This window comes from Lepus europaeus, chromosome 16 (genome assembly GCF_033115175.1).
Source record: "Lepus europaeus isolate LE1 chromosome 16, mLepTim1.pri, whole genome shotgun sequence".
NCBI classification, from domain to species: domain Eukaryota; kingdom Metazoa; phylum Chordata; class Mammalia; order Lagomorpha; family Leporidae; genus Lepus; species Lepus europaeus.
Window position 1 is genome coordinate 12648456 of NC_084842.1, and position 12787 is coordinate 12661242.

The 12787-nt window shown below is 44.0% G+C and overlaps 1 protein-coding gene across 1 annotated transcript in view; it reads left to right on the forward strand.

The window, feature by feature from the left end:
* Positions 1-10186, forward strand: part of PPP2CB (protein phosphatase 2 catalytic subunit beta) — a 29224-nt gene extending 19038 nt beyond the window's left edge. Inside the window, exons 4-7 of the mRNA XM_062213088.1 lie at positions 2464-2553; positions 2640-2801; positions 4951-5069; positions 9501-10186. Of these exons, the coding sequence (XP_062069072.1) occupies positions 2464-2553; positions 2640-2801; positions 4951-5069; positions 9501-9573 (444 nt within the window). The 3' untranslated portion in view covers positions 9574-10186. The remainder of the gene's footprint in view (positions 1-2463; positions 2554-2639; positions 2802-4950; positions 5070-9500) is intronic.
* The last annotated feature ends 2601 nt before the right edge of the window (positions 10187-12787 follow it).

A 12787-nucleotide genomic window follows, 5' to 3' on the forward strand; every position in this document is an offset into this window, starting at 1 on the left:
CAGGCACGTTAAACTACTGCTCGAGACACCCACATCCCATGTTGAGAGTGCTTGGGACAGAGTCCCTGCTGCTCTACTTTCAGTCAAGCATCTTACCTATGCACATCCTGGGAAGCAGCAGATGATGGCTCAAGTTCAAACAATCTCCCATCTGCTGGTTCACTCTTTAGATACCTGCCAGTGCTGGGCCAGGCTGGAGCCAGGAGCTTCCTCCAGGTCTCCCACATGGGTGCAGGAACCCAAGGCACTTGGACCATCTTCCTCTGCTTTGTCAGGCACTTTAGAAGGCAGCTGGATCAGAAGTGGAGCAGCAAGGACACAAACCAATATTAATATGGGGTGCTAGTGTCACAGGCAGCAGCTTCACCCAGTATGCTGGCCACCCCTATCTTCACTTTAAAAAGTAACTAAAAAAGGCCGGCACCGTGGCTTAACAGGCTAATCCTCCACCTTGCGGCACTGGCACACAGGGTTCTAGTCCCGGTTGGGGCACCAGATTCTATCCCGGTTGCCCCTCTTCCAGGCCAGCTCTCTGCTATGGCCCAGGAAGGCAGTGGAGGATGGCCCAAGTCCTTGGGCCCTGCACCCGCATGGGAGACCAGGAGAAGCACCTGGCTCCTTGCTTCGGATCAGCGAGATGCGCCGGCCGCAGCGGCCATTGGAGGGTGAACCAACGGCAAAAGGAAGACCTTTCTCTCTCTCTCATTATCCACTCTGCCTGTCAAAAAAAAAGTAACTAAAAAAGAAATATAGGCAATATTGATCTGGCAATAGGAAGGGCACACAAAACAGAAGGAATGAAATAAGGCATAACTATAAAAAGAGGTACTTACATATCACAATAACGTACAACTTTATTTTAATAAATTTGAAAAAGAATTTATTGGAGCAAAATAAAAGTATTTTTGCAGAAATTAGTACAGTTTAAATAATCACCAAGCTTAAAAGAAATTGGAAAAGTAACCAAGTTTAAGTAGTTTTATAAGGCTAATTCTACCAGACCTTTAAGTATATGCCTTGTGAAACTCTTTAATACCAAACCAGACATGGCAAGTTCAGAAAGACAAAATTTAAAACCTTTTGGGGAAAAAATCCTGTATCCATGATTTAAAACTCAGTTCTTAAGAAATATCGCAGAGGAGCCAGCGCCTATATGGGAGCCAGTTCAAGTCCCAGCTGTTCCTGTTCTGATCCAACTCTACCTGTGGTCTGGGAAAGCGGTAGAAGATGGCCCAAGTCCTTGGGGTCCCTGCACCCGCGTGGGAGACCCGGAGGAAGCTCCTGGATTGAGATTGGCTCTGGCCACTGTGGCCATTTGAGGAGTGAACCAGTGGATGAAAGACGCTTTTCTGTCTTTCCCTCCCTCCGTCTGTAATTCTGTCTCTCAGATAAATAACTCTGAAGAAATATATCAAGTATTAAATAGTTACACTGATCATACTTACCAGTAAAACATTAGAAACCTCATTAAAGTCAAAGGAATGCTCAATAAAGCATGTTTCTCTCTGAGGATACCTCAGAGGATAGGTAACAAAATAGATGGTTTATAAAACACACACATAGGCCGGCACCGTGGCTAACTAGGCTAATCCTCCGCCTTGCGGCGCCGGCATACCAGGTTCTAGTCCCGGTCGGGGAACCGGTCCTGTCCCGGTTGCCCCTCTTCCAGGCCAGCTCTCTGCTGTGGCCAGGGAGTGCAGTGGAGGATGGCCCAAGTGCTTGGGCCCTGCACCCGCATGGGAGACCAGGAGAAGCACCTGGCTCCTGCCTTGGGATCAGCGCGGTGCGCCGGCTGCAGCGGCCATTGGAGGGTGAACCAACGGCAAAAGGAAGACCTTTCTCTCTGTCTCTCTCTCACTGTCCACTCTGCCTGTCAAAAAAAAAAAAAAATTTAAAAAAATTTAAAAAAAAACACACACACACATATACACATGTTTGTATTGGTTTTGTTTTAGGAGTCTTAGCCAGTACACTGAGCAATAAAAACAATTAAAAGGTATAAATATTGAGAAGAAAAAAACAGAAGCATTTCTGCAAATGACATGATTGTATACTCCAAGAATCTGAGAAAAGTGAAAGGTCACTATGATAATAATCTGTAGAACGTTTGTGAAACAAACGAAACTTTATACATTAGCAGTAACCTATAGAGAAAGTAATAGAAAGTCACAGTCATGGAGATCCTATTAAAAGACATGTAATAATTGCATGTATTTGTGGGGTACAACATGTAATGACCAAATCAGAATAATTAACATTTCTCATTATTGGAAGCCTTTAAATGTCTCTTCTAGTTCTTGATAAAGTACAAAATGTTATAAACTGGTCACCCTACTGTGCTATAGAACTCAATTCCTCCTATCCAGCTGTGTTTTGGTACCCATTATCCACCCCCTCCTCTGTTCCTTCAACTCCCTTCTTTGCTAGCAAATAGTGAACCCAGTTTTCTTACTTTGTGAACAGATATTCTGCCTCCATGGTGGCCTGTCTCCATCCATAGATACACTGGATCATATAAGAGCCCTGGATCGTTTACAAGAAGTTCCACACGAGGTAAACTTAGAAACCACATTGTGGGAAAGCTACATTTGTGAAATATTTTTGACTCCTAATAATTTATACTTTATTTTCTTGGCCAGGGCCCAATGTGTGATCTGTTGTGGTCTGATCCAGATGATCGTGGTGGGTGGGGTATTTCACCACGTGGTGCTGGCTACACTTTTGGACAAGACATTTCTGAAACATTTAACCACGCCAATGGTCTCACACTGGTCTCTCGTGCTCACCAGCTTGTGATGGAGGTATGTGCTTTTCTCATAGAATCATCTTCCTCAGGCTAGATTAGCACATGTGTCTGCATGTCTGTAATAGGTCTTCAAGATCGAGAGTATTGGAAACATGCCTTCTCTACCAAAAGAGGAGAAAAAACTTGTTTATTTTACCAAGGAAGAAGGTACCAATGGCAAAGTTACTTTTAAAATTCCTAGAGAAAATTTGCATAAATAGCACCCCAAAATTCCCTTGTATTCTTCACTTGAATTCACAATTATAAATATTTTATGGTTATTTTCCTCATCATTCTCCCTTCTCCTTCTGCTCCACATTTGAACCAGCTGTTGCTATAATCAGGAAATAGGTTATAGTACTTTATCAATGCCAAAGTATTTGACTCATTTTGCTAATTATGTCACTAATGTCTTTTTTTTAAGACATTAATTTATCTATTTGGAAGGGTCTTCCATCTGCTGGTTAACTCCCCAGTTGGCCATAATGGCCAGAGCTGCTCCAATCCGAAGCCAGGAGCTTCTTCCAGGTCTCTCATGTGGATGCAAGGGCCCAAGGACTTGGGCCATCTTCTACTGCTTTCCCAGACCATAGCAGAGAGCTGGATTGGAAATGGAGCAGCTGGGGCTCCAACCGGCGTCCATGGGTGATGCCAGCACTGCAGGCAGCGACTTTACCCACTATGCCACAGTACCAGCCCCACTACTGTCCTTTAAAACAAAGTTTAATTGATGGGGAAATAATTCCTCAGATTTTGTTTTGCATGATCTCTTTTGGGAAACTATAATCAATTTATTTTGTAGAAATCTCTTAGGTTTGACTGATGTTTCCTTATGAGTGTAGATTGAGGATGTGCATTTTTGTCAGGTATACTGTAGAAGGGTGTATCTCCTCAGTGCATCATATCCAGGGGTCTTGAAATACCACTGCTGTTGGTAACTAAGACTACTTCTTTAAGGGGATGTCTGGGCCGGCGCCGTGGCTCAACAGGCTAATCCTCCGCCTTGCGGCGCCGGCACACCGGGTTCTAGTCCCGGTCGGGGCACCGATCCTGTCCCGGTTGCCCCTCTTCCAGGCCAGCTCTCTGCTGTGGCCAGGGAGTGCAGTGGAGGATGGCCCAAGTGCTTGGGCCCTGCACCCCATGGGAGACCAGGAGAAGCACCTGGCTCCTGCCATCGGAACAGCGCGGTGCGCCGGCGGCAGCGCGCTACCGCGGCGGCCATTGGAGGGTGAACCAACGGCAAAAGGAAGACCTTTCTCCCTGTCTCTCTCTCACTGTCCACTCTGCCTGTCAAAAAAAAAAAAGATTTATAAGGGGATGTCTGCCAAGTTTTTCCACTATATTACTTATGTGTAACTACTAAAGGAATATAAGTGATCATATAATCCAACTAAACCATTCAGTACTACCTTTAAGATGTTAGAGAAAACTTCACTAGCCAAATAGGGCAAGTCAGGGGGAGTAGGTACAAGATAATAACACAAATTTAAATTTATATAGTAAAAGTAAGTCTAAAAAGGAGGGAGGGAGAAAAGGCATATCATTATATTTGAATTGTATCTTAACTATATTGAATATGTTTAAAACAAAATATTTAATGCCGTCAATAATCATAAGACATTTGTAAATTGACTAAAATTGGATAATCAAATTCAAATATTTGGAACATACCTAAAACATAGTATCACCACAAACTAGAGATAAGGGATAGAAAATTGTATACTGTTTTATCGAGTAAGTAATTATTCAAAATACAGCTAATAGGAATCAGAACAAGAAATAAAAAGGTCGTCATTGATGAGAACTGAGCCAGTTCTCTAGAAAGTATAAGTGTATATTCAGTAATAGCTTCAAAATAAAAGCAAAACTTAACAGTTATGAGGGAAAACTGAGAACTGTCATCTTTGTGGGTAACGTTTCAGGAAGCCCCCTACCCAAGATCTCAAAGCAGAACAGCACAGTTAACAGAGCTGCAGATAACAGCCCTCTGCCTAACAGTTGTACAGCATTCTGTGCTAGTGCACAGACTATGGAAGGTGGAGACCATGTAAGGCAGCATAGATGTCTGTTTCCTTAGAGAATTATCTGTAATTTTTTAGTTCTTCTAAATTTACCTATCTTAAGATTACAATTTCATAATGGAATACTGTGTTTTAATGTTGCAGGGATACAACTGGTGTCATGACCGGAATGTGGTTACCATTTTCAGTGCACCTAATTACTGTTACCGTTGTGGGAACCAGGCTGCTATCATGGAATTAGATGACACTTTAAAATATTCCTTGTAAGTAACTTTAGATTTTTCTTGTATATAATCACTGAAATTTTTGAATATAAGACATTAAAAATAGAGGTAGAAAATTCTGCTTCTGGAATAGTGCAGCAAGAGCATTGGCGAAGCTTCTTCCCTGCAAAAACTTATCACAGTGGAATACAGCAAATGGAGAAAAATGTACTAGATTTCAGTAATAACAAGCCATTACTTCATCTGCCTATTTCAAAATCCTTCTTACAGACACACACCAGGCCCTCTACTCTGGGTAGATCAAGAAAATGGGGGTGTCCCCTTCCCTCCCTGCCAGTCTAGTGTTGTAGTTTCACCCTGGATGCCAGCTGTAGGGGTGCAAGCTGTCTTCCAGGCAGGCATGGCAGGAGAATTCTGCACCATCCGTTGCTCTCACCCCAGAGCCTGTTCATGGAACAAGGGATATCTGAGAAATAGCTGCCTGTGCCCCCAGCACTGGCACAAAACTTCAGTGAGAGAGGCAGGCCAAAGATGTACCTTAGCACAGCCTGAGGGAACTGACCTACTTACAGAACAAGGGGTAGAGAATTCCAAGCCTGAGTACTTTGTTTAGAGCCATGATATAGACCAGTTAAGAGGGTGAGACCATAGCTCCCCTTGTAGGAGCAACAAGAAGTTGAGCTGATAAATACTTGTGCCTTCCAAAAACCCATGCCCACTCAGAACCTCGGAATTTGGAAATAGAAGGGTCTTTGCAGATGTAATTATTGAAGATAAAGTTATACAGGATTCCAGTGGGCCCTAAATCCAACTGTTATCCTTTCTAAGAGGAAAATAAAGACACACGGGGAGGATTGCCACCTAAAGACAGATTGGAGCCAGGTACTGAAGCCAAGAAGTGCCCAAGCCCCCAGAAGTAGGGAGAGGCAAGAAAGGATTATTCTCTAGAAGCTTCAGTGGGAACATGGCCCAGTGAACATCCTTGAATGTCAGACTCATACCCTCAGTCCTTACAGTTTGTGGTAATTATTACAGCAGCCCTAGGAAACTAATCAGTAGGTGGATCTGCAAAGGGCATCACCCACACTGGCCGTAATGAAACACTCCCTCAGTAAGGTGCTCGGAAGCAACTCCTAGGAACCGGGCTTCAAAAGTCACGCTCATCCCTGACAGTCTAGAAGGCTGTACATGCCCAGGGCCACATCCTCAGGGCTAGTTGGAGACAAGCTGCTAGTCCCTGGCTGAATGATAAGTTGAAATGGAAATTTCCTTCAACTTTGGTAGCATTCTCCAAGCCATGTAACTTTTTTTTTTAAAGATTTATTTATTTGAAAGGCAGATTGCTGTTCACTCCCCAAATGGCTGCAATGGCCAGAGCTGGACCAGTCCAAAGCCAGGAGCTTCTTCGGTGTCTCTTTCAGGTACAGGGGCTTGAGGACTCGGGCCATCTCCTGCTTTCTCAGACCACAGCAGAGAGCTGGATTGGAAGTGGAGCAGCTGGGACTCAAACCAGCACCCATAAGGAATGCTGGCACTGCAGGTGGCGGCTTTACCTGCTACGCCGTAGTGCCAGTGCCACCCTAATCTAACGTTTCAACAAGGTGGGCCATCAGATGTAATGGAACGAAGGTGCTTCAGTACAGCATTAAATCAGCAAGTGACTTACGCCTGCCCTGAAGCCGCCTCTCAGTAACCAAGTTAAAACAAGCAGGGTGTGCATTTGGCACAGCAGTTAGAAGTACTGCTTCAGATGCCTGCACCCCTTATTGGAGCATGTTTGTGTCCCAGCTCTGCTTCTCATTTCAGCTTCTTGCTAATGTAAACCTTGGGAGGGCAGCAGGAGATGACTCGGATGCTTGGGTCCGTGTCAGCCATGTGGGAGACCAGATGGAGTTCCCAGCTTCTGGCTTCAGCCTGGCCCAGCCTTGGCTGTTGGAGGCCCTTGGAAGTGAATTGCAGGATGAAAGAGCTCCATTTTTCTCTGCCTTTCAAACAGAACAACAGTAAATAGTTTTTAAAAAATTGAAACTGGTTTAAAAAAAATCTGAGGCCAGAGAAGCTGTTTACCAAGGGGCTGATAGACTTCACAGTGTTACCTTAGCCAAGTTATTAAACCACCCAAAAAGCCAACAAGACCACTCTCTAGGTAGATCAGTATCCAGAATTAATGTCCAGTGTTTCAACGATAAATTCTAAGGTCTGGAAAGGGACAAGAAATTGTGACTTGTACCCAAGAAGAAAGAAGTAGGCAGTGGAAACCATGTCTCCTGCATGGAACAGCTAGGCAGAAGACCAAGGAAACAGAAGACTTGGGCAACACCATACCGTAAATGCCTAACATATGCAAACCACTGCCCAACAGCAGCAAAACACACAGTCATGTTCTCAAATGCATAGGGAATGTTCTTCAAAATACTCTTTTGCTAGGCAATAAACAAACCTCAGTAAACTTAGGAAGTTTGGAATCATACAAATTATGGTCTCCAAACTAACAGAATGACATGAAAAATAATGGAAGGAAAGCTGAAAAATTGGCAAATACGTGAAAAGTAGCACACTCCCAGATAGCCAGTAGGTCAAAGAAGCAGTCACAAGGAAAATTAAAGAATATGCTGAGATATATATATATATAAAAAACAGTGTGACAAAACTTACAGGATGCAGCACAGAGAAGTTTACAGCTGTAGCCACGTGTATTTCTTTTACATCTGGCAAAAGAAGAGCAAATTAAACCCAATACAAGAATCTCAAGTTTAGAGGGAGTGAAATAGAACAATAGAGAGATCAGTAAAGCCAAAAGTTAGTTCTTTGGAAAGCTAAATAAGATTGAAAAACTTTAGGAAGATGTGAGAAGAATTCAATAAGTAACTATAGTGACAAACTGGGCAGCTTGGACAAAATGGGCAAATTCCTGTAAAGATGGAAATTACCACAATTGACTCATGAAGAAATACAGTCTGAGTAGACCTGTAACAAAGAACGGAATAAATTTTAAAATTGTATTTGAAAAGCAGACTTGAGAGGAAGGGGGAGAGAAAGAGATAGTGGCTACCTAGTGGTTCAGTCCCCAAATAGCCACAACAGCCAGGCTGTCCCATGCCAAAGCCAGGAGCCTGAACCCCATCCAGGTCTCCCATGTAGGTAACTGGGGCCATATTCTACTGCTTTCCCCAGGCGCATTATCAAGGAACTCAATCAGAAATACAGCCAGAACTCAAACCAGCACTGGAATGGAATGCCGGCATCACAATCAGCCACTTAACCCTCTGTGCCACAGCTCCAGTCCCCAATTTAAACAGAAAAGTCCGGGCCCAGCTGGCTTTGGTGGTGAATACCACCCAATGTTTAAAAATGAATCAGTACCAGGGCTAGGACTATGGTGTAGTGGGTAAAGCCACTGCCTGTACCAGCATCCCACATGGGCACTGGGTCAAGTCTTAGCTGTTCCACTTCCAATCCAGCTCCCTGCTAACGTGCCTGGGAAAGCAGCAGAGGATGGCCTAAGTACTTAGGCCCCTGCGCCTACATGGGAGACCTGGAGGTATGCTCCTGGCTCAGATCAGCCCAGCACTGTCTGTTGTGGCCATTTGGGGAGTGAACCAGCAATTGGAAGATTTCTGTCTCTCCAACTCTTGCCTCTCAAATAAATAAATCTTTAAAAAAAAAAAAAGTGCATTAACACCAGTCTTCACAAAACACTCAACAGAAGAATGGCAAGCACTTCCTAGCTTGTTCTCCGAGACCCATTTTACCCGATACTAAGGACCGATCAGCTAAGACTTACCCAGTGCTCATGTAGAGCTGTGGCACAGAGGGTTAAGTGGCTGATTGTGATGCTGGCATTCCATTCCAGTGCTGGTTTGAGTTCTGGCTGTATTACCCATTTCCAAACAAGGAAACGATACACCAATGCCCTTTATGAATATAGATGCAAAAAGTTTCAACATAATACTAGCGAACTGAATCCAGCAATGTATAAAAAATGGTAAACATAACCAAATGGAATGTATCCCAGGAATGCAAAGTTGGTTTAAAACATGAAAATCAATCTGACATATTAATATTAAAAAATAATCACATGATCTTCTCAGTAGAGGCAGAAAAAGCACTTGATAAAACCTAACATCCTTTCATAATAAAAATACTCAGCAAATTAGTGAAAGGAAACTTTCAGCCTGATAAAAGACATCTGTGGGAAAAACCCACCAATAACACATTTTTGTGAAAAACAAAATGCTCTCCCCATAAAATGAGGAACAAGAGTAGCATGTTCATTCTCGTCACTTCCAGTCAACTGATGATATTAAAACATTTCATGCCAGGCACCAAACCACATTTTCCAGAGCTCTGTGAAGAACACTGTTGTGACTTACCCAGTTCATCCCAGCAGCAGGGACAAGAGATCGGGACTCTGTTCTGTTACAGTGCTTGTTCTTTATTTGCTTGCCTTTTCTCTTCCGTCACTTACAGCCTTCAGTTCGATCCAGCACCTCGTCGTGGAGAGCCTCACGTAACCCGGCGCACCCCAGATTACTTCCTGTAAAGTCCTCCTGGGAAAACCTGCCTTTCTTTGTGGAAGTATACCTGGCTTTTTAAAATATATATATATATATTTAAAAGCAAACAAAGCAACAGTAATCTATGTGTTTCTGTAACAAATTGGGATCTGTCTTGGCATTAAACCATATCATGGACCAAAATGTGCCATACTAATGATGAGCATTTAGCACAATTTGAGACTGAAATTTAGTACACTATGTTCTAGATTGGTCAGTCTAACAGTTTGCCTGCTGTATTTGTAGTAACCATTTTCCTCTGGACTGTTCAAGCAAAAAAAAAGGTAACTAATTTGTTCCATCTCCTTTTGCGCTTATTTGGAAATTTTAGTTATAGTGTTTAACTGGCATGGATTAATAGAGTTGGAGTTTTATTTTTTAAAATATTCACAAGCTAACATCCAATTAACCCATTACCCTTTATTTTATTGAAATGTGTAATTAACTTAACTGAAGAAAGTCTTCTTGGGAGTATGTTGTCATAACATTTAAAGAAATTTTCATTTAAGCTAAATTACTGTTTTATGTTGATCTGCATATTTCTGTATATTTGTCACAACAATGCTTGCATCCTATTTGGTGTACTGAGCAAATAAACTTTCCATTTTAAACAAAAACATTGATTTACTGTGGTGTGTATTAAATGAAAGCTTTAAACGTGATATAGTCTACTGACTTGTAATAAACAGTTGTTCTGAGTTAATTTGAGAAGCAGAGACAGAGGGCTCCCATCTACTGGTTCACTTCCCAAATGCTGCAGTGGCCAGGGTTGGCAAAGCTGGGCGCAGGAACCCCACTCCAGGTGAGCAGTGAGCACTGCTTCCCCATGTCCGCATTAGCAGGAAGCTAGACACTAGGAGTCCAACACAAGCACTCTGATGTCGGACGCAGGTATCTAACCTGTAGGCCTAACACCCAGCCCTGTTGTCATTTAAGTTTATTAGTACAGGACTTATGTTCAGAAGAAGAAATGCAAATATTAGCTGATAATTTGTAGTCTGAAAAACCACTTTGGGGGCAGGCATTTAGCGTAGCAGGTAAGGGCACAGCTCGGGATGTCCGCATCCCAGACTGGAGTGCCTGATTGAGTCCTGGCTGCTCTGCTTTCAGTCCAGACTCCTGCCGGGGCACCCTGGGAGCAGCAGATGATGGCTTGAGTGCTTGCATCTGCCACCCACATGGGAGACCCAGATTGAGTTCTACAGTCCTGGCTATTGGGAGCATTTGGGGAGTGAACCAACAGATGTAAGATCTGTCTCTCAAATAAAAATGAAAAATTTTAAATGTTTTAATCCATTTTTATTCCTAAATATTAGATATTTATGGTTTTTAATTACAAACTCTAGCTTGAGTGCTAAAACTGTAAAGTAAGTGGGAAGAAGTCCAGCTCTCTGCTGTGGCCAGGGAGTGCAGTGGAGGATGGCCCAGGTGCTTGGGCCCTGCACCCGCATGGGAGACCGGGAGGAAGCACCTGGCTCCCGACTTCGGATCAGCGCTGCGTGCTGGCCATGGCAGCCATTTGTGGGGTGAACCAACTGAAGGAAGACCTTTCTAACTGCCTGTCAAAAAAAATATAAGTGGGAAGAAAAATTTTTAAATACATTATTTTATTGCTACCTTTTAATCTAGAAACAGGAATCAGCTGATCAGCTGATCTGCAGAATAGTTTAACAGAGGTATTAATGATGCTACTATTCAGATGTATAATATAAATTCCAAATAGTGGATGGGAAAAATACTAAGTAGTGAGAGTAGGGGTAAGTCATTTTTATTTATTTTTTTATTTTTTTAATTTTTGACAGGCAGAGTGGACAGTAGAGGGAGTCAGAGAGAAAGGTCTTCCTTTTTTTGCCGTTGGTTCACCCTCCAATGGCCGCCGCGGTAGGCGCGCTGCGGCCGGCGCACCGTGCTGATCCGATGGCAGGAGCCAGGGGCTTCTCCTGGTCTCCCATGGGGTGCAGGGCCCAAGAACTTGGGCCATCCTCCACTGCACTCCCTGGCCACAGCAGAGAGCTGGCCTGGAAGAGGTTCAACCGGGACAGGATCAGTGCCCCGACCGGGACTAGAACCCGGTGTGCCGGCGCCGCAAGGCGGAGGATTAGCCTACTGAGCCACGGCGCTGGCCCGGGGTAAGTCATTTTTAAAAAGAAAATGAGATGGTAGGGCGAGTGTTGTGGCACAGTGGGTTAGGCTGCCTCCATGTTGGAACACCAGTTTAGATCCTGCTACTCCCACTTTTTTTTTAAGCATTTTTTTTTTTTTTTAAATTTTTGACAGGCAGAGTGGATTGTGAGAGAGACAGAGAGAAAGGTCTTCCTTTGCCGTTGGTTCACCCTCCAATGGCCGCCGCGGCAGGCGCGCTGTGGCCGGCACACCGCACTGATCCGATGGCAGGAGCCAGGTGCTTATCCTGGTCTCCCATGCGGGTGTAGGGCCCAAAGACTTGGGCCATCCTCCACTGCACTCCCTGGCCACAGCAGAGAGCTGGCCTGGAAGAGGGGCAACCGGGACAGAATCCGGCACCCTGACCGGGACTAGAACCTGGTGTGCCGGCGCCGCTAGGCGGAGGATTAGCCTATTGAGCCACGGCGCCGGCTTGCTACTCCCACTTTGGATCCATCTCCCCACTCGCCTGGGAAAGCAGCAGGAAATGGCCCAAGTACTTGGGCCCCAGCCACCCGTGTGGGAGACCCAGAAGGGATTCCAAACCCTTGGCTTTGGTGTGGCCCAGCACTGACCACTGTGGGAGTGAACCAGTGTCTGTCTCTCCCACTCTAACTCTGCCTTTCATATTAAAAAAAAAAAACCACATAAGAGTATACTTACTTCGGTCCTCAAATACTGTCTCCTAAATCACAGTCAATACAGACTGGATTCTCTAGCTAAAGACTTAGGTTGGGGTACTTTTTTAATAAGTAACTTATGTAAATTAGAACTTCACAGTGTAAAAGATAGAACAAGAAAATACTCAGCAAAAGCAATCTGGATTTGCTATTTTAGTATTAGAACATCTGAAACAATTTTAAATCCGTATGTGCCTGCAAAAATCACCTCAGTGTGTTTCCTGTGGTTTCAGTATCTCCACAGTTCAGCCTGTTGGTCATGAGGGCTGCTTAGCCATGAATCGGAGAATGGCACTACCAAAAACCTGGCTCTTGGTGAGCGAGTTTGTTACAGAACCGTGTCTGCCTTCCCTTACTT